Raw genomic sequence first — 26,008 nt, 5'->3', positions numbered from 1 at the left:
TACTCAAATAACACCCCCCTACTCAGTAAATAGTAGTGATAGTGCACTCAAAGTCAGTTAAAAAAAATTTAAATTTTATGGATAACCGGGTAATTTAATAATTGATAGTATTTGGATTGATTCAAGATAAGTAATTTACAGAAATGCATCAAAACTTCATATCCTTTCTTTGAGGGACGTACTAATTTGAATTCAGCATATATATATATAAAAAAAAATTGGGGACCACTGTGCTATATTGTTGCTCGTCACACGGGTAACAATTTCCACACTATCAAAATAAAATTGACTGCATTTCTGCTTTAGTTATATTGCTACAAGTTGGTGGTTCCCAGCCTTCATGGTTTGTGCCCTCTTTATGGAGGATTTTAGCACTCATGGCCCCTCTGTTTATCATTCCAGTGGTGTTTGGAGTAATATTGCCCTCTACAACCGGGCTGTTGCTCCCCATTAAGAGGTTGGGAACCTCTACTATTTGATTCTGATAATTTTGCATTTTTTTTATACTGCAGACTGATAATCTATATTTGTTAATACCTTACTCATGTAATTGACAAAAATGGCTGAATCTGGTAAAATACGAGAAATCGATTCTGCCGATTCCTCAGATGAATCTACAGAATTTTCATATGCAAACGATCAAACTTCAGTTCGAAATGCATTACAAGTATCGTTGTCATCTATGCCTGGGACGGTACAAGAATTTGGTAGAAATTTTCTTCAAAATCTCATAGAGCATTCAGAAAAACTTGAAACTGTGGTAGCTCCAACATTCGTTTTCAAGCAAACCATTAATGAAGGTGAGAATAAGTTCTGCCAGAGATTGTCGTTTTGTTCTGTTCTCCGAAAGGTCAATTATTGGATCTAGTTTATTCATATAGCCTATAAAGGAAAATGTTTGTTTTTGTCAGTATTACATAAATCACATTTTTAACTTATTCGAGGTAAATAAATGAAATTATATTGTGGTTTAAATAAATTTTCTTTACAATTAGGTTACAATTTCATACATCTATTCCAACTTATAATGCATTCTCTCTCTTATGAAAATGGAGTGAATTTTTGTAACGATGATCGTTATAACATTTGCGTTTTTTGAAATAACGCATAGTTTCATGAGCAAAATTTAATTTAATTCCAGTGGTAGCACAACACTTAATACCTGTGCTGAGGTATAATTGTGGCGGAACTTAGCTTACGATGTCGATGAACTAAATTAAACTGGCGCTGAGGATCACCAATCATAACTTATAATAAAAATTAGCTGTGTCAAAAGTATGTGTGATGATGATAAGTGTTCCGATTTGTTAGGGTCAGCTTATGCGCGAATTTTTATAAATTCACTGTTTAGGGCCGCTCTTAGGGGGTCGGCAAGATCGGCTTTTTATAGCATTTTTGATTCATATAAATAAATTTACTTTGAGTTTACCACAGGGTAGTAATACTTGGGATCGGGACAGTTAATTTTTCTTGTACAATAATGGCATGTTTCAGCTTCACTTTTTAACTATAACTATGAATAATAAATACCATTCTGACTATTGTGCTTTATCTCAACAGGGGACAATATAGAAACCAGTATTGCTGGAAGTTCTGGTTTTACGATTGATCGAAGCAGCAATACATATGAAAAACCTTCAACAACTAAGAAAAAGGCAACAAAGTCTAATGATGCAGCAGAAAATGAAACAAAAGGAGAAATACCATTTCATTTCGAAGGTAAGCTAAGTTTTTATTTTACAGTGTTTTTGAAACATTTTATTTCAAGCATGGCTCTGTTCAAGTCAATGCCAACGTAGTTACCGTGTATCCTTGCATAAGGGCCAACCCTACAAATCGTATAGGGGCAAATGCACCTATCACAGCCAGGGATGTTCAATTTGATTTAATATTCAATATCGTTATTCCCTACCTTCAGAATATCATTTTTAGTGAGTATATTAATATCGAATATCGCCCACGCATCTTAGCGCCCCCCTCCATCTACGTTTTAATTGAAAACATTTTTCGATTATTATATTTCATGTATTATCGTAATCTAAGACAGTCCATTGCGGCGCGACAAGGGAAAATAAATTACTGCCGATATGAAAGGAATGGCGATCACCGCAATAAATTTAAAAGCAAATTGTATTCTAATTGTCTTCATATTTACAGTAATTGGGAAGTAGAGTGCACTGCACTGGATGACGCAATTTGCCCGGCACTACAAAAGCATGAATCGCAGCCTTCGCAGGTGCTACCCACACTAAATGATAAATTGTAATTATTACTTATCGATCTTAAGATCGGTAAGTATATTGATAGGTCTTTGTCTGTATGTATGTCTGTCTGTGTGTGTGTCTGTTAGATGCACGCGATATCTCACGAAAGCGAGATTGAATCTGCTCCAGATTTTGCATGTGCATTCATCTTATCTCGGACCAGAAGCCTATTGATTTTGGGCGAATTATGTCGTATAATTAGCGAGTTATCAATCAATTATTGATATAGTGATCTAGATTTTTGTAAAGCGAGAGAATTTTGAAACCCGCCGAGTGTGTGTGTGCGATGCGCAGTGCGCAAGTTACAAGAGCGGATGAATCGAAACTGCAGTTTCTGTTTTGGGGGATCCCCTAACTATCGATCGATAAGTCTTCGGTTTCCAACCGATATTCTCGTTTTGTCTTTTATACATTGTTTTTTATATAGCTGATAGGGATGGGCAATATAGAATACCGAATCCGGAGGATGCGAATCCCAAAGTATCCGAATCCAACAGGATTCGGTTTCGGCCTCTCCAGCGCCATGCGTCGATTTTTGCATTTCGGTTTTCTAAATATCAATTAAAGACTAGCGTTTTTCTCGCGTGGAAATCTCTCTCGTTTAAATAGACTTGCGTCTGCTCGGAAAGGACCCGTAAAATCGGTTAACTTCAAACACTGTAATCTCAATCGGCTTATTCTGGACAGGAAGTCGGCGAAGTACATCTCATGGCGAAGACTCGTTGTTGCACCATTTTTGCTTTTTCGGCGTGCATCAATTTTTGTATTTCAGGTTTCTAATTTATCAATTAAAGACGAGCGTTCTTTCTCGCATGGAGATTTCTCTCGTTTAATCAAACTTGCCTAATCGGTAAACATCAAACACTGTAATCTGAATCGACGTATTCGTGAAGTACACCTTAGGACGAAGACTCGCTATTGCATCATTTTTTGCGTTTTCCTGCTTTGCTATCTAGCTAGGGTTTAATAATAATAATTATTTGTGCCGACTTACTGGCGATATTCCGATAATCTGATTGCAACAATCTTCAATTATTTACAGGCGTGCCTTGCTTCATTTTACATTACTGTAAATGATTTTCCGCGACCGGTGAGTTTTCCCCAGAAAATGATGCATGTAAACCAAAATCCAGGCATGAAATGTTATGACATTACTTGCGATTAATTTATATCAAATATTATTTAGGAATAATTTTATTACTTTTATTACACCAGTTTCCGAAATACAAAGTTATATCGCAAAACACGACGATCTGTCGCATTTAAATTTCACTCTCAAAAGATTATCTTTTGGTCCGTTTCTATCGTTCAAGATAGACGCACGTTTGATCGAGTGTCTGTAGTAATTTTATTTGCCGATGAATTTAAAAAAAGATGCCACATCTGGCGAAAATAGTTACATATTGAGTTTGAGTAGGACCAAGTCTGGGTAGATAATGATATGTATTGATAATAATACTAAATGAATTCGTCTTTAGATGATATTAACTAATAACTAACTACGAAATCGCGTTTACTGGAACCTTGTTTTGCACGTCTTGATCGTACAGAATAAAGAGTTGATCTTAATTGATAGTGGTTAAATTTAATATTTTACACTGGTCGCATAGGTTGCAGTGGCCACACGCTGGTCCTGCATCTAATTCTCAGCGTGCGTGTTTTAGTACCCTCGGCACTCTAACATTAATAATGATTTAATGCCGTTTCATATCTATTTTTGTATTTAACCGCTTACTATTAAAGTGTTTGAAGCGTGTCTTAATATAGCATATCAGTATTTAGAGATTACATACATTTGGAACAATTGAAAGCAAAAATATTGTAATATTCTTAGATTTTATTGTCCTGGGAAATGCCTGTTTAGTATCAAAGTTTAGTATTAAATCAAATCCAATGTTGAGGACATTTCCAAATAAATGATACATTTATAGTAATACATTTATAATTTTTTGACATCTAAATCCAGCAATCAGGAAAATTCCCACTATTTGAATAAGTATGAAAAGAGAATAGGATTCGGTATTCTGGATTCGATTGAACTATTCTAGAATATTCTAGAAAAGTGCTTCGCAACCTTTTTTAATTTGCGGCACACTTATAAAACTTGCCAAATTCGACGGCACACCAGAACAAACGAAAAAAAACAAAGTAACTTTGTTTTATGTTCATATTTCAATGAGAGATTTGTGGTTGTTTTAATGAGCACAATCGCTCTATATTAGGATCAATATGTGAAAGAGCAACTCGAAGTTCGTTGTCAACATCTTTTATGCAGGATCCTTTATCGTTTTTGATTAGTATAAAGAGGAAAAGCTTCGTTCGCACGTAAGTTGTGCAAAACTGGAACAATATTTCAATAGCTGCATTGGAAATGTGCCAATATTCTTCTTTTATTGAAATCCAAAACACATCAAGTGGAATTTCGCTGAATTTCAATCTTAGCGTTCTGTCATTTCTTACTTCAAAGAAGTTTTCTCGAATACGCAGGGGTAAGTCTTTCCCTGACATTTCAGCTCTAGTTGAGAAAGGATTTCGGATCCATTTGTTTCGTAAAAGTTAAGTGTTTTTTTTACAATATATCAGCTTGACATATAGGCCTACCACTTGTTACGTCACAAATGCACAGTGGGGGATTCATGAATTTGAATTGGTGTTGCTCAAGCCAACGTAAAAGCAGGTTAACTTTACCTTAGTAGAGGCATCGTCTCGCGGCACACCGGTTGCGGAGCACTGTTCTAGAATAGCAAATTATTCTGCATTGCCCATCCTTAATAGCTGATATGGATATGATTTACCTTCTCAAGGTTATTTTCGCTAAATGAGTCGTTAGACAAGCAGTGGATTGGATCAGGGGTCCGCAACTGCTTTTTAGCGCGACCATAAATTTTTTTTTTTAATTTCTCGCGACCCAAGCATTTGATAAACATGTAATTAGTTATGATTTTAAGACTATTATTGACACTAGCAATTTTCTTGCACAAAATTATATGAAACTCATCACATAAATTCGTGAATAATAGCTTTCATTATGACTAATGCGAATTATTAGCTTTGCGTTTTCAACACAACTTATCAATTCGTGGTTTAATTTGGGAGACAGCAACTCGAAGATCTTCTTTTAATTTAGCCTTAATCTGTATTTGTTTTTTATGTATGAAAACGCAGGAAAAATCTTTTCACATAAGTAGGTAGTTTCGAATGGCAGCAATACGTTCATTGCAGCAGCTGTTAATTCCGGATATTCTTTTGCTACTGAAATCCAAAATTCAGCCAAACTTCTTTTGCCATCATATGCAATCTTCAATTCTAATTATTGGTCCAATGTTTTGCTAGCCAGATTTTCCCTATTAAGAATGCAATGCGTAAAATTGATATGAGGCCCAATTTGTAATACTCTTGCTAAAAAACCTTTGTTTTCCCGCCATGGCCCCAGCCCTATTAGTACAAATGCTAATACACCGCTCCCAAGATAATCCATCATTCTGTAGTCTCGTCGCCACTGCTGAGAATATGTCTTGACCAGTGCATGTTCCAGAAAGCGTCACGCACATGAGTACCTCTTCAAGCTTCCCATTGGCTATATACCTAACGAACACAATCAACTGCGCTAAACTAGACGTATCCGTGGATTCATCCAATTGCAAAGGGTATTTTCCTTCTTTGACTCTATCAATCAGTTGGCACCTAATATATTGACCCATTCCATTCCGCTGATACGTCGGGCGAATGGTATCTACAGACATTGGTATTTCTTTCATATCCTTAGTTACCTTGTCTCCAGTTATAATTTGACTAATTGCAATAGATTTGATCAGTGTTTCTCCAATGGTGTGTGGTTTTTTATCTTTTGCGATTAAATAAGCCACTTCATACAATATCTTTTGAGATATTCTAAAATTGTGATATATTTTGTCATTGTTTTCTTTTCGCCTAAAAATTCTTTTTCTGATCGGTGGAAAAATGTATTAGTTTGTCAATGAATTCTGGAGGCTTTGCTGTGAGATGTCGTTTCAATCTCACTGCTTTCAGGCTCTCGTTGGCAAGAACACCGGAACAAACAACACATTGAGGACGTGACTCATCATTTATAAGAATACACGTGAAACCAAGCTTTATAAATTCTACACTGTACTTCCGCTTATAAGAATGGTTTGAGTGATGTATTTCTATCCGATGAGGGTGAGGAGATAAGTCTTTTGTCGGGCATTGATCCCCACTGCTTGAAGACGCAAAGATTTCTGAAGGTGCATGCGGTGTTCTGTTCTCACTTAATTTCTCCGTTGTATCTTCCGCTCGCGACTTTTACTTCAGTATTCATCAGTAACCAGTTTGTCAACATTATTTGTGACTAAAACTACCTTCAAAATCCTCAACCCCACTAAATTTTGAATTCAAGCAAGAATATCTTACAATAACAAATGTAACAGAAACCTAACTATTTAATTTAGAATGGACAAATCTCATCATCTGTCTTTATCAAGCAATTCCACAAGACTACTGCTAACCTTGCATTGCTACTAAACAATACAATTGTCCACCTACGTAGTAGGATAATACCAATTAACAATGCAAACATCTGCGTAATGAATGTTTTCCCGATTTTCGATCTCGACAAAATTATTCCGCTTTATACTCTACCATTGCAAAATTATTGGTTCTTATTTCAATATTGGTTTTGCGAGTTCGCGCCTATAAACCGGTTTATATGTTTCAAACTATCATTTTAATTCAATACATTCAACAACCTTTCATTTAAATGTGCCGGTAGAAAAGTTTGGCCTAGTCTATCACAGCTACTTCTAGATTAATTTTTTATTACTTCATTTAAAATAAAACTTCGACAGAGCAAAATGATTATTGAAATATTTGATTAGGACTTATATTTACCAAAACAACCAAAAACTAACAAACAACACCCGAAAACCGCCAAAACGAGATAATATACACAACCAATGGCAAAAGTATCTGAGCGCTTCTGAAACGTTTATTGTTACTTCAATTTTGCACTTATGCTGATTGACCAATGTTACGGCAGTAAATAAGAAAGTGTATATTCGAGGAAACATCCATAATTATAATCAGAGATTTATAAAGTTGTTATACATAAATACGCTACACAGACGCGATGCCCATATTTATGAAAAATTTAAATTGTTTCGCGACCCAGAGCGAAATTTGGGTTGCGACCCCGTAGTTGCGGACCCCTGGATTAGATGTACAAATATACTAGATTTGTAAATATGTGTTCTATATTTGTGTTTCACACACATATCAAATTATCTACCAAAGACCTACTATTTTATGTTTTACAGATTCAATTCGCGTCGATCATAACCTGTTCCTGCTTTATAATGAAAGACTAGCAAAGTATGGCGAAGTTTACAGGGGCTTGCAGACTCATAAAGGTTCTCGAGGATTCGATTTAATCGCCATAAAATCTATCAAACTCAGCGATGAAAATAGGAAAGAAGTGGAAATCATCCGAAAGCTTCGTTCCCACCCAAATGTGATAACTGTCCTCCAATCTGGGACTTATTTCTTTGGTCCGACAGAATATTTATTCATCGCAATGGAATACTTTAAATCTAAAACCTTGACAGACTTTGTCAAAGACGATCCAAAGCTTAAGACTGACGAAGTCAAACATAAACAAATAGAACAATTTGTTGAAGCTGTCGATCATATTCACATGAATGAAGTTCTGCATCGTGACCTCAAACCAGATAATATCTTGGTATCGGACAATGGGAGAATTCTCAAAATAATTGACTTTGGTTTGGGAAAACAGTTAAGAAAAGGACATTTTGTAACCAAAATGAGCACTCTACGTGTTGGCACTGATGGTTGGAGGGCCCCGGAAATATACCTTTCTGACTATTGTTCTAAACATTCGGACATATTTTCTTCCGCACTCGTAATCCATTTCATTTCGACCGATGGTTCCCACCCATTCGGTAATGACCCTGATAGTTGGAATTTCAATATAAAACGATATCAAGGATGTGACCTGAGCAAACTAGAAGGGGATCTGGAGGATTTGGTTGGTTGGATGCTCGCATTGAAACCACAGGATCGTCCTGATACAGAACAAATTCGGAAACATAAATACTTTCGTGGCCAACTTGTTTGCCCTCATCCCAAACTGGGTAAGTAGAAAGGTTCTATAGTTTTTAACGAAATATTTCTTTAATCAAAAATCTGGATAATTGGTTGAACACTGTATATTCCACCTTGGTAAAAAATCTTGAACTCTGTCAGAAACAAAGTTTATTGCAAGACTTTTGTATGAAATTATCATTTAATAAAATCTAGATTTCATATTTTTCCCAAAGCCTAGCTTAAATCATACCTGACATATTGTGATAATACCCAAGATTTTTGCTTTATATAACATTCAGAAACACTTTTGCTTCGTTTATTCAAATAATTTTGCTCTGTGGTTTTTATTATTCTGTCTAAATGAAACCATTACTTTTAGGTTCTGTAGTACGAAGCGCTCCAGAGAAGGAAGTTGTAAAAGTCAAAGAAGAGTTTGAAGAAAGAATAAAGCAGATAAAATTGGAAAATGAACAAGAAAAGAGGGATGTTGAGAGAATGCGGAGAGAGCACGAAAAGGAAATGAAGTGGATGCAAGAAGAAAAGAGGAAAATGGAAATTGAGATTGAAAAGCTCAAAACTGGAAAAAAAGGTTTTTTAGATTTCACAAAAAATTTACAGGCACAAACGCTGATATATCAGGAGCTAGAGTTGTTGAATGAGTTGGCACATAATATTTAGGTGCTTATAATATGTGAGGAATTATCGTATTTACTTTAGCCGACGATCCGTTATCGGTATTTTCAATGGAATTTCAATTTACATCATCGATATTTTTAACGGAAATTTCTATTTATAAAATCTATAGTCATAATTTCAGCAATCACAAGTGGGCCGAATGAAACATTCCGGTGGGCCGGATCCCGCCCGTGGGCCGTAATTTGCCCACCCCTGCTCTATGTCGTTATGGTAGTGGATCCGCATGCGAAAAATGCAAGGATACTGTAGCAACAATAAATACGACTATACTATGCAATTCAAGAGTCCTACTGCGCAATAACACAAATGTATTTTGTAACAATTTGTCCGACCAAAGCCATACTCTCTTGGACAAGCAGCACTGCAGGACTCTTGAATTGCTTAGTATACCTAAGTTTCCTAAAAAATACTGCTCTACAAAATATCGTAATAGATATGTGGCCAGACTGTGCATTTGTTGCACTGGGCCTAATAACATAACATATATTATATTAGTATATTATATAGCACAGTGGTCGGCAACCACCGGGCCGCGGCCCATCGCCGGTCCGCGGAAAGGTTACTGCCGGTCCGCAGAGAGGTGCAACAAAAAGGGACAATGCCGTAATAAAACCTCTACAATTCTACAATCTAATCACAAACCCTACGACTAAAAAACAGCACCCAACAGTAAACCAGACAAACACAACACCAGGGGTCGGAAAAAATTCTGCCCGCGAGCTAATTTGTTGCGGCCCTTGAACGACCCGACATTTAATAAATAAAACAAAAGTTAATCTCAAATTTATTATTGTCTCTACACGGTTATATGTGGTGACAAGTGCTGCTGTACGGCGCTTCCTATGTAACAAGTAGCGTCAGTTGTATGTCGTTCGAGTTCATTTTGATTTCTAAAACTTGAAAATGTCTGGAAAACAGAGCGACGCGGGTCGAACATTCCAAAGCGCTTGAATGGAAAAATATTTTTCTTTCTTGCACATTCCAAACCGGTTTGCTCGATATGCCCAGTCAGCATCGCAGCTGTTTAGGGTTTTGATGTTGAACTCGTTACGAAGCGAGTCGTCGAAAATTCGACCCCGAGACCCGGTACTGCGCCTCAGCTCATCTGTGCGACAGTGCAAATTGTGTAATGTGCACTTTGGGAAGAACATAAGGCCTCGAGCAGCTTTATCTAAAATGCATTACTCTTAGATGAAATTTCGTACTCGCTTGTCACATCATCATTTAGACGACGATTTGCCATAAAAATATCATCTTTCACATTGATATTAAGTACATAAAAATAATGTATCGTTTGATAATAAAAAAAATGCCACATATACATCTCATTTGGACAGGTTTTCAACACAGCATTAGAAGGGTAGCAATGCAATATGCAAATGCGTCATAATTTGAAGTTTAATTATGGTAGCGATTGTTCGAAGGCGGAAATATTGCGGCCCGCACGCTACCAGAAATGTTTATATTTGGCCCGCAAGTACATGAAGTTTGCCGACCAATGCATAACACTGTTGAGCAACATGTCTGATTTCATAAACAATTGCCATGTCAGTATGTCGCAATAATGCTGGGTCAATTGTTTTTCTACGCCCGTATAAAAATGTCTCTCATCAGCCCGACTAAGATATCCCCAACAAAACGATACAGGCATTGGTAACTTTCCCGAAATCTTAATGAGGCCTAGTTTTCAATATTGATAACTACAAAAACAAAATATTGAAATAGGCTGGAAGTAAGAAACACGTTACGTGTGTCAATGTCGACCAAATCTCGAATATGGGAACAGTTTCCTAATGCGTATAATTTATTGCATAGGCTTAGTTCGTTTGTATAATGGGGGTCCGCCAAAAACTTGGTCAAGCTTTACCGGTCCGTCACTTGAAAAAGGTTGCCGACCACTGATATAGCGTATATAAGTCTAAAATCTTGTAGCGATATAACATTCCTAATAATATAATAACTTTTTTATTGCAGCACCATCTAAATTACAGAATATCACTGCGAGTTTGGAAGAAAAAGGAAATTACATTATGGTCCAATGTGGTATTGCTGAAAGGGATTGCCCGTTCTATTTTGTGCAGGCATATTGCAATGGGTTATTGGAGGGTCACCCACTTGAAGGTCATAGTAACACAGATAAAAAGGTGGTCGAGATTAAATTCAATCCGAAAGTACCTGCAGAAAAATATCACTTTATAATGTGGGGTGAAAATTCAGGAAAAGTGAGAGGGAAAGCTTCCATTTCTGAAACTGTTATATCAAGTGAGTAATTTGACCATCCGCAATTTTATTATCATGTTTGACATTTAAAAAAATTATTACTTAAATATGTAATTAAACTTTTTGTTCAATGCTGTAATTAACACTATCTTGAAGTGCTTTAAGTAGTTGATTTTTCTAATCATTGAAATTATATTCAGCACTTTGATTTGAAGCAAAGAATAAATCTTGTACTCAGTTTAATATTAGTGAGATGTGATATTTTTTGCATTTTCACATATATGTAACAATTGCATAGCTTCATATAAATTGAATTTGACCTTTATACAATATTCTGGTATTTACATACCTTGACTGAAATTAGCAATCAATATCGGCACTTATACGTCATTTCAATTACTTTTACATTATCTCTTTGTCTCCCGATGCTCTTAACCGCCTCAGATGCTCCTAAGAATATTGTTGCATCCGCCTATGATTTATCAGATATTTTGGCCATCTTTCATATACTTCAACGGCCCTGTACTATTCTCACTAAAACTATTACAAAATACTGTGTTAAATACAAACATATCGTAATATGTCTGGCTAAATTCATCTACATAAAAATTGTTGTAATTGATGAACTTTCAAAAAGGTAATAAACACTGCTCTTTCAATTGAGTATTCTTGGAATATTTGTTTCATATATCATTTTCACCATGATAGAATTTTTTTTTATCTTGGAAATCTTATGTCAAAAAACATATCAGGTCCGCCCATTTAGTTGCTTATCCAGTTTGGGTATAGCAAGAGTTAACCAGTTATTCGTTCTACATTTAAGGGCTTGGATAGTGTATGAAGCTTTATGGTATAAAGTTTATAGTACCAGACATGACCAATTATCAACTAAAGGAGGACAGGGGTTTTCTGAATGTTTAGCACAATGAAAATCCTCTGTAGTTCATAATGTACTTATTATGGCAAATGAACATTTAACTTCATAGGAGAGTATATAGTTTGTCTTTGTAAAGAAAGTAATAACGACATATACATTTTTTCAAATAGGGCCAGCAAAAACTGCAACTCCAAGAGTTGTTATGGATGAAGAAAATTCAAGTTCTGCCATACATATATCGTGGATACCTCAACAAAGATGTGAAGAATATGAAGTTCAGATTTATTGTGCTGATAAAAAAACAACCGAAAATATATTAAAATCTTCTGCAACAAATTGCGAGTATATATGTCGATATCCTGGAAGCAAATATATGGTGATGGTTCGAAGCATTCGTTGCAATATTAGAGGAGAATGGTCACATCATTGTGATGTCATCCTAGGTAAAGTTTTGCACATTGCACTTATTGCTCTAGTGCAAGGGTTCCCAACCTTTTTTGGCTTGCGACCCCCTTTGGTAGTTTACACATGCCTCGCGACCCCTGCCTCGCTTTCTATACTTATCAATAAAATTAGCGGCAAAGTGGAGGCGCAGTTCGTACCAATTCATGGCAGCTCCTGCCACGAACAAACCAATGGCAGCTCTTGCCGTGGTTACGACGCTACTACCGGTATATTCACAAAGTCGTGTACCAGATTTTAGTTTATCATGCGGAATTATTTATACTGACAGACCTAATCCCAAATCCACCAAAACTGTATCCATTAGAAAAATGTTCCAACTTACCCAATATTCATCTCCATCAGGGGCAGCCCTGCTGTTACAGCCGACATGCTGTGGTTACGGCAGCAAAATTTCACCCGCCTTTGGTTTTCAATTTGCTGCTGTGGTAACGGCATCTCGCCATTGGTTTGTGGCAGTTAAAAAGTCGGTCGCCATGGGTTTCGCTATAGCGGCCATGGTTTGGAGATCCCACCACGGTTTTATGGCAGCTTCGGACGCCACAAAATACTTGAATCTGCACTTGGCAAAGTGAATATTGTGTAATTTGATTTTTCATCAACCTGCAGTTTTACTGAATGTGACGGTTGGCATTGAAACCGCGTAGCCAACTGCGTAATTCGTGGTTTAGTTTTTGACAAAGCTAATCTCATATCATCCTCGGCTTTCATTTGATTTCGTGCCCTTGTTTTTATATGAGGAAGAGCTGAAAAGCCGCTTACATATTTCATAACTTCATTTTAATATTGTCGCTTCTTAGTCATGGTAAATAAAATAACGTAATTATAACGTTACTGCAGGATGTATGATAATGAAACAACATAAACTACAAGCCTACCCTGCAGTAAACCGCGTGGGATCGAAATAAAGGCGTTCAACAGCATTGCTTAGAGGCCTGTGTGTTTTCCGCATTTCGGAGCGCCGAAATGTAGATGAGTTTGTGTGACGTCACAATGGTTAACATGCCATAAACTTCTTGCGCGTCTTTTTTGTTTTTCAAGCAAGAAGCAATATTCTGGGGTCTCGCGAAGCTAGTGGATATCTCTCGGAGGAAGACGAGAGTTCATTCCAGACTTCTTCGCGTTCTATTGACAATATTTAACCTAAAGTTATTATTAATATTTTCTACTGTTTTGCAAGACCCTCGCGACCCCCTAGAAACCCGCCGGGGATCGCGACCCCCAGGTTGGGAACCACTGCTCTAGTTTTTACTGTTTTTTTATTTCTAATCAAATTCCTAAAGGATAGTTATGGGGATATTTGTTTTTTGATCCTGGACCTGTTATTTATTTTTAATCCCAACTAAAGAAACATCATGTTGTCCTTTGAAAACTTACTTATTTTTGAATAATGTCATTTAGACTTTATTACATCACTTCAATATTTTGAAATTATTTTAAATCCTAATTTGTTTCGGTTTACATCATTTGATTAATTTTATTTTCAGCACCATTAAAAGTAGAATTGATAGAAGATCAATATCAACATCCTGTGAAATTTTTTGAAATAAACTGGAAGCCATTGGAAGCGAAGCCAGATGGATACAGGATCGCATTGTACAAAGGAGAGTCAGTTATTAAAACAGATGAAACAAACAGAACAAATTTTAGCTTTGGAGAAAGATTAGAGCCTGGAACGATGCTTCACTGCAGTGTCGCTGCTTTCAACGCAGGTGGAACTGGAAAAACTGCTACATCCAAATACTACCGAATAGGTACGGAAGTGTTTTTAACGAAGTAATAATATTCAATATTCCCCGTACTTTTTTAAAACTTGAATTATCAGGAAAGAAAAGTTGATAAAATTTCAAATATAAATGTTGCCATAAACTAGTACGAGTGATATGTCTGTATTTAACTGCCAACTATATCCTTTTATTTGTCTTATTTTCATTAGCAAATAAACCAATTTTACATAAAACATCTAATGATTGAAAACTTTTTTGCCACACGCGATTTTTCAATTTCAAGTTAGTTCTAAAATTAAGACAAATTAGGATCTTGGTGTATCAATGAAAATTCTACTTGATTTTAACATGCTTCTAATATGCTATTTCTGCCTCAGTACTGTCATAAAACAAGTATTATAATATAGGTATTGTGAAAAAAATATAATACATTAAGGAGATAATTATTGTAATATAAGATAAATAGAACTAGTTGAAGAACTGTAATAACGATTTTTCAGTAAAAATGAGGCAGAAATCTGGTGAAATAAGAAGACTGGATTTTTGACCCAATCCTGTCAAAACTATGGTTTTATATGAAATAAAATTAGGGTCTGTTATAAAAGATCTATATCATTCAAATTCACCTAATTTTAAAGAACTACGAAAGAAAGTATTACTTATAAAGGGTGTAGCTTGATGTGTGTGGCCTAACAAAATGAACTGATAATATAATGTTTAATAGGCTCCAGCTGGAAAAGTTGAAACTTAAAAAATTAACAAATGCAACCTTTTTATCAAAATTCCTATTTTTTAATGTATATTTTATTTTGTAGGTGGAATGAAATCATCATTTTTCGCAATTATCCCTGATGATACTAATCCTTCTAAATGTGCATATATGACTTGGGAAAAACCAACTGGTGTTGATTGTTTCAAACTTCAGATTGAAAATAATCAGAATGGCTTTGTCAGTGAATATTTTCCAACAAATAACAACTTTGTCTTCAAAAGTGGCGTTCCAGGGAACACATATACAATCAGACAGTATTGTGGCTACAACTCCGTCTTTGACCTGAATCACAATACAAAGCAAATGATAATGAGTAAGTTAGATCAGACTCTCGCATACTTTATATTTTGCCCATTTGGTGATTTTTGTATTTCAAGACTAGATATGTTGTTGATGATCTATGTTAGATATGGGATTAGTTAGCCAGTTATATGGAGATAATCCAGATTTGTAGATTTGATGGAGGAGGAAACTGTAACATGAACCACACAATCCAGTAATCTTCGCACATACTTGTCTTCCAAGGGATTTGAGTCTGAAAACCTACACAGGATGATCAGAGTTTATTCCTATCGCCTGATAAAGAGTTTCCCAAATTTTTTGGGTTGCGAACCCCTGTTTGTGGATCTTATCTTTGACAGACCCTCATTCTATGCCGCATAAATTACTGGGCCTAACCATTGAGGAAGGATAATTAAACAACATTATTGTGATGGATGAGATTGCTTTTCACTCCACAACATCAATTTTTGGAGCAATTTGTGCCAAGCGAGTTTGTAAGTTGGCACTACGGCAAGATTGACCTGTATTTTGTCGTATTGGTAGCCGATAATGCTTCCTCACACAGTCACAGATGTAGATCGTTGCAAAAAGCAATACAATTTTGAAATCTGACAGCAGTGGATATTCACCGCAACGCTAAACCCGAGAGATGCAATGGCTTTTTTACTGCAAATCAAATACTAAACATAATCAAATCTTTTCATATTGTTGCGACCCCCCTGTGCAGTCATCACAGACCCCCAGGGATCCCCGGACCCCAGTTTGGGTGAACCATGCCCAACATTCTTGTCTTGCCAACCGACCCACAGCATATCATGGTATAATAGGCTGAATAAAAGCATCAGACATTTCACACATATTTTCTGCAAGGCTTAATCTTGTTTTTGCCTCCCAACCGGTTTCCAACCCAGGTACAATTATGGGAGTAGTCAACCAGTCATGAGTGAGACACTGTGCAATGGGTGACAATTCACTGGCTGATTATTATCTTGCGATTATTGTCTATGGCCTCCCTTGATCTAATCTAGACTTTATATTTTCAGAACCATATGCACCACACAATATCAGAGTTTTGCCAAAGAAAGAAATAAATGGGCTATGTGTGGAATTTGAAGATCACTCAAATATTAAGAAAACTTATGAAGTTTTAGCGGAACCTCTGAGGAATTCTGAAGAAGTAACACGCATGAAAACAGATGAGCATTATGCCACACTGAAAAATCTAACACCTGGGGAATCATATAAAATTAAAATAAAGGCTTTAGTTGGAGAAACATGTAGTAAAGAGGCATTGACTGACGGTTATGTTAGTACCTGTGAGTTTAAAATTCATTGATAAAAATTTAAATATTAATTTTGTGTATTATAAATTTTTACCTATGTTATGCTAAAAGTATGGTACTAATAGAAAATCTAAAGAATTTTACAAGTCTCGATCACGTCCAATATGGAATCTGTTGCCAATTTAATTACATTTTGTTCATGAATATTCTATTTTTTATCTGCAGTTCCAGACAAAGTTTGTAACATTAAGACAAGGTTCGACGATAAGAAAAATATTGTTTATGAATGGGATCCACTTGATATTGAACCTGATGGATATGAAATTCAGTGGAGAATTGCGCAGGAAAAAATTATAGATGAAAAATCCAGCACTTGTAGATTTACGATTGATGGTCCAAAAACAGGCCATAATTACAGTGCAAGAATTGTGGCTTACAATAAAGCAGGATATGGAAAAATGAGTGACTGGAAGAGTATTTCTGTCATGGGTAAGACAAATTTTTGTTTTTGTAAAGTTATGCAATATTTTAAATTTAATAGCTACTGTCTGCTATACTTTGGTGATAGTCTTATGCCATTCATTTCTTCGAACTGAATACAGTTGGTCGAAGTATTAATGTTTAGACTCCTGGATCAATCAATATCCCACTGAGACTATTTGACGGAATCTTCATTCCTGTCATTCAAATTTAGGATGAAATTGTAATTGCTTAATTTTTAAATGACCCATCTTGGACGCATGAAGCATTTGTATCAAGCTTTGTTTTAATCTGAGATTATTTGAGATTGAATGTCAAACTTACAGAAAATTTAGATGTATTTTCTTTTTATACGCTTTCTCACCTTTTTCGCTCAGAATAAGGTACTTTGCAGTTTGCAGATAGCCAGTTTTATCTCACAATATATCAAGAAGTAGGCTGATATTTTTTAAAGAATCAAATGGGACCAAAAGCATTCCAGTTTAACATTGCCTACTCAATTTATTGCACCCTGGGTCATGTGGAATTTGTACCTGTAAGGTGTAATGTACGATGCCAACTAAGTTGAGTTTAACGCTTCAATTGCTAGACCATCGTTCTCCCGTTTTAATTACCTCCTGTGATAATTATTTCTTTTGCATCCTGAATTTTATCACTGACTTTTTTTCGTAGATGCCAATTCTGCAAAAAAACAGTCTCAGAGAAATACAATGTCATGTAATGAAAAAGATTCTCCTTCGACTCATTCTGACCCTGCTAATGGTGAGTTATATGTTGTTATTGCAATAAATATTTGGTGATTGAAGGTTATTAATTATTATATATCCAGATTTTGGATAATCTTATGAACTAAATTAATAGTGAAACTTGATGAGTTCGCTGTTCTGAAGGAAATTTTGGGGCTCCCAAAGTATGCGAACCAAGATGGCGGACATCAGAATGTAATATGTGTACTAGGTTAGGGTTAGGCCATAATTTTAGGTATAAATACTACGGGAGGCTCTTGGCTTGTCTTCGAACTGATAATAGGACTAAAATAAGGAAAATTGGAAAAAAATTATGGCCTAACCCTAACCTGTTACCCATGTTACCTTCCGATGTCCGCCATCTTGGTTCGCATACTTCGGGAGCACCGAAATTTCTTATCACCACACATCAATATTTAAATTTTCGTCCTTTTGTACAATTTGGGATGTACAAAAATGTTTTCACTTCTTTTTAAAAATTCTCATTATAGATAGGTATCAGCCTCTCCATCGTAGTGTTTTTTTTTATTGTCAATAATTAAAAAGTGATGCATATGAAAATACAAGAAAAATTGGAACACTGAATTTCACTGTGGAAGGGTAGCCACAGGAAACCAAATCTATTTATCAAGCAATGGCATCTAATGATTTGAAAAAAAAAAAATTCTTCGAGAATGTGACATTGCTCACTCAGGATATTACAGCAGCAAGTACATTCATCTAGGATTTACACATTTATCCCGGGGGAGAGGAAAGCCGATAAGATGGCTTATCCAGATGGCGAACCACGGCCTCTCGTCCGGTTACCATTCCAACCAAGTCGGGTATGGGATTAGTTATATTGTTTGTTTTCGGAAGCATGGACTTGGTGGTGGAGGACGCCGTAACCGACCAGCGGTTACGTGAACCACCCAACGACGGCGAGGAGTCCAGCAATCCTCTCGCACATAACCATCCCTGCATGGGATTCGAGCCTGCGAACCCACGCAGAGTAATTGCGGTGCGGTGGCGAGCGTATTCCTAACGCTTAGCCCGTTGAGCCACACCGCCGCGCCAGTGGTTCCCAGATGAGTGGTTCTAGATCAGTGGTTCCCAAGTTTTTTTCAGAACGACCCCAAAGACAACTTCCAAGTGTCCAGTGCGACTCCAGGTTAATATATATATTTTTCATGAAACTTTATTAGAGCTTCTTTCACAGCACTTTTGAGTTTGGTCATGTTGTGGTCTATAATCAATAACAATAATCACAATAATCACCTACATTTCTTATAGCATAAGCATAGCATAAGCATAGAGCGATGCATATGGGCCTCTTTTACAGTAAGCCATGGTACAAACTGCTGAATTTAACAAGGTTTGTCAAATCTTAGATGTTTTGTACATCCATCCTCTTACCATACCTCAGCGACCCCATGACCTGTTTGCGACCCTACCTACTTATCACTCCAACCCAATTTGGGGTCGCGACCCCTGGTTTGGAAACCCCTGATCTAGATTTTCATTTTAATTCAGAATCAACTGGTGTGATTACGATTGAACATGGTGAGATAACTTTCAAGCGATGTGAGCAAATCCGAAAAGGGTCAAGAGTATTTAGAGCTCGTCGGAAAGCTGCAGGGGAAAATGATGAAAACATTGTAGTTAAAATAGTAGGAAAATCTCAAATATTGGGTGACATAGCATTGTATAAGAGGGAAGTGGACAACATGAGAAATGCAAGTAGACATCCAAATGTTGTTACATATTTTGGATCAGACGATATTACCTTTGATTATGAGGAATGTATCTATATAGCCATGGAAGAGTGTGAATCTGAGAGTGTTTGGGACAAAATCAAAACTAGAATTGTCAGTTATGCAAAACGAAAGTTTGATGTAAAGGGAATGGCAGAAGGGTTGAGGCATATACATGGACGCCACATTCTTCATCGTGATTTAAAGCCTCAAAATATTTTATATAAAGATGGCATCGTTGTGATATCAGATTTTGGGCTTAGCAAACGTCTTGACCATGGTAAATCAAACACTTTAGCAAGCAGGCCTAATGTTGGTACTGACGGCTGGCGAGCTCCAGAAACATCTGGCGATGAAGCGGTTACATCAATTTATGCTGATGTTTTTTCAGCAGGTTTAGTTATGTTTTACATACTCACGAATGGAAAGCATCCTTTTGGAAAAAGGCCTCATTGTTGGCAAGCATACATTGAAGATGACACTGGAATGTCGTTACAAACACTTTATGAAACCCCAGACAGCAACATTGCCATTGATTTGATTGCAAGTATGCTACAAAGAGATCCTAAAACTCGACCTACAATGATCGAAGTTCTTGGGCATCCGTTCTTCTGGTCTGATCAGCGTAGACTAGAGTTCTATGGAGATGTCATGAAAGGAATGGAACTTTTGAAAAAAATAAATGAAAGGAAAAATTCTGACGACAAGAAAAATGGAAATGATGCTCCCCATTTATTTTTAGATGACGTTCAATCAGATGACATGTATGCACATAACGTGAAATCAGACTTAAAGAAATGGGAGGAAAAAGACTTGATGTTTACTGACGATGAACTGAACGAAATCCAAAGTAGATATACAGAAAAAAAGGTTTCCGTTGTGGTACAAAAAGATGCTATGAAGACAAAAGCAAAAAAGTTTGGATTTACCGTGACTGAACTTCTCAGATTTATTCGTAATAGACATACCCATAATCACGAAGACAAGGGAGAAGGCTCATTTGACCAGACAATCGAGGAATTCTGGAAATTCTTTTTTGACAGATTTCCATTCTTTTTTCTCTACATTTACTATAAAGCAAAGAAGTATTTTGAAAACAAGTCGAAAGAGGATGAATATTATTCTGATACAATGGCGAGGTACTTTGTAAAATCCTCTGATACAGATTTCGAGGGGTTGTGCTAACTACGATTGCAACATTATTAAACTTAATATTAAACATAATATTCAATAGGATTCAGGACTGTTAGTCCCAAACCGATAGTAATTCTATTGAGCTTGTTGGATTTCAATCTTCTCAACACTCTTTATTTTGAATTACAACTATACATATTCAAGTACAACTATAGTTTTTCATTCATGATAACTTTAAATTTGATAGTTTTTTTTGGCATTGCTAAAATTGTCTTTAGTCTAATTACTATGGTAATAATTACGGTAATGAGTTTAGTATGAAACTATTACCAAACTATGACATGTTGTAACAAATACGATTTAATGGCTGTGATTATGCCATCTATAGATTTTTCTTTGATAATCTTCAGAAATTTTGAAATTATTTTAATGAAAATAATAATATGCCTTTAATAAAATTTTTACCAATGTGAAGAAATGAACAGTCCTATCTTTTTTACTGATTTATGACCATTAACTTCTGAATCTGTGACTGATTGTCCTAATTTCGAATTTTCACATATATATATTGTATACTTCATGAACTACAATAAATGGGTGGCTGTACTTTCACATTTTCACTTTGATTGGTTATTTTTTACTTTGTATAACAATTTTTTAATTATAATTTGGCTAAGCCAACTTGTTTATTCATCCACAGTCTTCTTGTTTCTCAATGAAAGTGCTGTTTTGCAAAATGCTGTAATGTTGATAAATCATTTGCTACATGAAAGTAGCCATCATAATGCCACCTACCAGTTTATAGAAATAAAGATTTTTATGAAAAGCAAATATACAATATTAACAATCCAACTAAATTGAAGTGGTTTTACGGTTGCTAACTTTAAGTCTGTGACTTTAACAATTTTGTCTGTTTGCCATTTTCTCTATGCTTATAAGTGAGCATTTACTTTTTTGTACACATGCTACGTTCTTATAAATAACTTAAAGTGAATCTTAATATTCCTCAGTTCCACTGCTTTTCATTTTTAACGTTCAATACAATTTTCTTTATACTATGAGATAGTATTTCTACCAACATTCTGAGCTTTTATAAAGCTGTTATGCATTTTTTATCTTTATAGAGCTTTTTTATCTAAACATATGCTTCAATAATGCTTACGCTGTAATTTAAATGCATTTTTTAGGACTTCATGTTGTATTACTTCTTCCATTCATTACGTTAATTTCTATTCATTTTTTCATGTATCGTTCATTCTCACATTTCATCTAACCTGGAACTTATGCGAATGTGCTTGTTTAAATTTATAACTTTTTTTATTACTTGAACCTGGTTCTTTGTATGTTGATATTTCTATGGTGCAAGAGAATCTTAGATGTGTAGCTTGAATGTTACCATGAATCAGACTTTCGAGGCTGCCCCAAGCATTTGCCTGAAGTTTATAACCCGAGCACTATGTTCCAAATCAGTTTCTTTGATTAGTGTGTGTTTATGCGAAAATACTTTTTTTAGTAATAGACTTGACCAATTTTTTATTATTTGCTTCTTATGACTTTTACTTTTATTTTTTTGCTTCTTCTTGAATTTTTCATCTCCAAATCGACTAAAGGTAAATTTTGGTAAATTTTAATTTTCTATTCAATGTCCACTTAATTGTTCTATAATGGAGATTTCTCTTAGAAATAGTTATTTGATTTATAGTATCCAAAAATCTAGAAAATTATTTAAAATTCTTTGAATTCAAGTCCATTCTTCCGAAAACAAATAACTGGCTAACTACTGTAATCCCATATCCAACATGGACTGGTAACCGGACAAGAGGTTGGCCATATGATTAGGCCTTCATATTGGCTTTCCTATCGACCTGGATAAATATGTTAATCCATTTTCTAATATATGACCATTTCAGGCTATTATTTGTCAAGTGGTTTTATTGGCCATCCTGGCGTTGTGACTTGTGAGATGAAATTCGAATAATCTTGGTTCTATGAAATAGTAGAATTTTTATTGGCATTTTTGCTCGAAAATTGAAATTCTGTATTTTATTTGCTTAACTTTTGCCAGATATTTAGTAATATAAAGATAGCAAAATTATTTGAAAATATGTGTATGAACTGAATCACAAATTGGAAAAATTGTATAAACGTAGATGAAATTTATGTATTAAGAGCAAGTAACTTAACGACTGCATAATCTGAAAATACGTAATAACTAGGGCCGGGAATGGTTAACCGGTTACCCGATTTTAGATGGTTAACGGTTACGATTTATTTTAACTGTTAACTGACATCTCAGGTACAAATCATCTTTATAATGTACAATTTCTTCAAAAATGAATACGTCATCGCAAAGTTATCTCCTGTGGTGTTCAATTCAAAAGAATGTCACTAACTGTATTGGTGAGGACCCAATAAATGTGAAAAAGAATTGAAGTACCAAGATTGCTGATTATGAAAATTTGACAATGTTGAATTCAGAATCAGTTTTCGGTCGAAATATATAGTTCCCGATTTTATTGCAAAATCGTATATTCAATGTCATCCAACAAGTGCGCAGTTGATGCCGTTTTTCTTTATGATATCTTAGAATAGAATTCGCACGTCGAATGACATTTAATAACGGATTCGGGTTTTACTAAAATACTTCCATATGCCCGAAGCACGCTGCATATCTCTTGCAGCAGAGCGATCACGAAACTATCTCCATTCGTGAATAATTTTGAGCGATACTGGGATAAGATCACCCGAAATTGCTTTGTAACCATTGTGACGTAACGAGCTAAAATTATAAATTATTACGTCAAACGTCACGCTGCGGTTAACCGGTTAATTCAACACGGTTAACGGTTTAAGTGTTTTTGGCTGAAATTCCCAGCCCTGGTAATAACACATACAACTTCATGGCTGTAATTATGCCATCTATCAATTTTTCTTTGAAAAAATTTAGGAATTTCAAAATCATTTTACTGAAAGAAAATAATACTTGTGTAATGTTGAAAATTTTACCAATTTGAAGCAATAGAGAGTGCTATCTGTTTTTAGCTACTTGGGGCCTTTGGCTTTAGAATGTGTGTTTAAGCGTCATATATATATATTACATTGTATACTTTACAAACTAGTAGAGATGGGTGGCTGAACTTTTGAAATTTCACATTTTCACTAGTCTGTGACTTTAACAATTTTATCTGTTTGTCATTTTTTCTATGCTTATAAGTGAGCATTTACTTTTTTGTATATTTGCTACGTTTTTATAAATAACTTTAAATGAATCCTAATATTCTTCAGTTCAACTGCTTTTTAATTTTGACGTTCAATACAATTTTCTTTATACTATGTAACTATGAGATAGTATTTCTACCAACATTCTGAGCTTTTATAAAGCTGTTATGCATTTTGTTTATCTTTATAGAGCTTTTTTATCTAAACATATGCTTTAATAATGCTTACGCTGTAATTTAAATGCATTTATATAACTGCCTCATGTATTATTTTGTCCATTCATTGAGTTATATCTATCCAGTTTTTCATGTATCGTTCAATCTCATGTTCCATCTAACCCAGAACTTGTGCGAATGTGCTTGTTTAAATTCAAGACATTTTACAACTTTTTTATTGCTTGAACTTGGTTCTTTGTATATTAATATTTTTACGGTGCCTTATGCAAGAGAATCTTAGATGCGTAACTCGAATGTTACCATAAATCTGACTTTCGAAACAAACAACTGGCTAATCCCATACAGTACCCGGCATAGACTGGTAATTGGAATAGAGGTCAGTCATATGATTAGGCCATCTTATCGGCTTCCCTCCCCGCCAGGATAAATATGTCTATCCTATTGCTATTATTTGGCCTTTTAGGTTATTATTTGTCAAGACGCTTAACTTGCCAATGGCCATTGGCGTTGTGAGATGAAATTCGAATTATCTTGGTTCTATGAAACAGTAGAATTTTTATTCTTGCTCGGAGATTAAATGCTGTAAATTATTTGCTTTACTGTTACCAGATATTAAAATAAAGATAGCAGAATTAATTGAAAATATGTCTAAGAACTGAATCAAGAATCTGAAAAATGTAGCTGAAGTTTATATGATAAGATCAAGGATGTGGCATTTCGTCTGATGTGGCATTTCTAATTTTGTTTTATGTGAATGGTATATGGTGGCCCTTCGTTGTCACGCGTAAAATTGAAAATAAAATAAAAAAATAGTTGTGTAAAAACATAAAAATAATTGAAAAAATAAATAAAATAAAAATTTAAATTAAAAAAAAAAAAAATTAAATAGAAGAACGAAAAAAAAAACAAGAAAATTAAAAAAAAAATGGAAAAAAAAAAAAAAATTGAATAGAAAGAAAATAAAAAGGTTGACATCGATGGTCCGCCTCGTGGCCCATCGTTGTCACGCGTTTTCATTTTTAGAAAATTTGCTTCTGCTTGGGACCAACGTTGCCAGGCATAATCCTACGCGCACAAATGTGCTCCCTGGGTTTCCAACTCACTACTGATTTTCTCGAGCAATATTCAATTTGAAAATGTTCTATAAATTCTCCATGCTACAAGTTCAACAAGAAGTAATATATTTATAATAATGATAAGGGAATATAGAATTGAATACGAAAATTCGGAAAATTTGTTTTTACGTGTAGAAGGTAGTTTAATTGGAGAATGCTGGTTAACTACTCAGTTGTCTGGACACTCGCGATGCCGGTACCGTCTTACCAAATACCGGTAGTCGGTTATAGTCGCTTTGCGTCTGACCGTACCGGTAGCCATGCAATCACTCATGAAAGAATGGGAGATACGGATAGTCTCGTAGAATATAGACTACTGAAACCGCCTGCCCCATACCGTACAGCCGTAACGTACCGATCCAGACAAATGATAAATCGCCCGTGCTCAACCATTTATTTCAATCCATAGCTCGATCCTAGTAGAATATAGTGAGTCGAGGTATGGATTGAAATAAATGGTTGAGCACGGGCGATTCATCATTTGTCTGGATCGGTACGTTACGGCTGTACGGTATGGGGCAGGCGCAGAGAGTGTTTCAGTAGTCTATATTCTACGAGACTATCCGTATCTCCCATTCTTTCATGAGTGATTGCATGGGTACCGGTACGGTCAGACGGTACCGTACCGGCATCGCACGAGTGTCCAGACAACTGAGCAGTTAAGCAGCATTTTCTAATTAAATTACCTTCTACACGTAAAAACAAATTTTCATATTCAATTCT

General features: G+C 35.5%; 1 protein-coding gene across 1 annotated transcript; it reads left to right on the top strand.

Moving 5' to 3' along the window:
* Positions 1-516: 516 nt before the first annotated feature.
* Positions 517-22,870, top strand: LOC144428262 (uncharacterized). Its single transcript, XM_078117238.1, has 12 exons — positions 517-800; positions 1,561-1,719; positions 7,577-8,410; positions 8,743-8,952; positions 11,034-11,321; positions 12,327-12,599; positions 14,106-14,372; positions 15,161-15,430; positions 16,443-16,715; positions 16,908-17,171; positions 17,835-17,924; positions 19,421-22,870. Exons 1-12 carry the CDS (start codon positions 560-562, stop codon positions 20,824-20,826), a joined length of 4,575 nt encoding a protein of 1,524 aa, XP_077973364.1. The 5' UTR covers positions 517-559; the 3' UTR covers positions 20,827-22,870.
* Positions 22,871-26,008: the final 3,138 nt, after the last annotated feature.

Source organism: Styela clava, chromosome 10 (assembly GCF_964204865.1).
Source record: "Styela clava chromosome 10, kaStyClav1.hap1.2, whole genome shotgun sequence".
Classification (NCBI taxonomy): domain Eukaryota; kingdom Metazoa; phylum Chordata; class Ascidiacea; order Stolidobranchia; family Styelidae; genus Styela; species Styela clava.
This window is presented reverse-complemented; position numbering and strand designations above follow the sequence as displayed.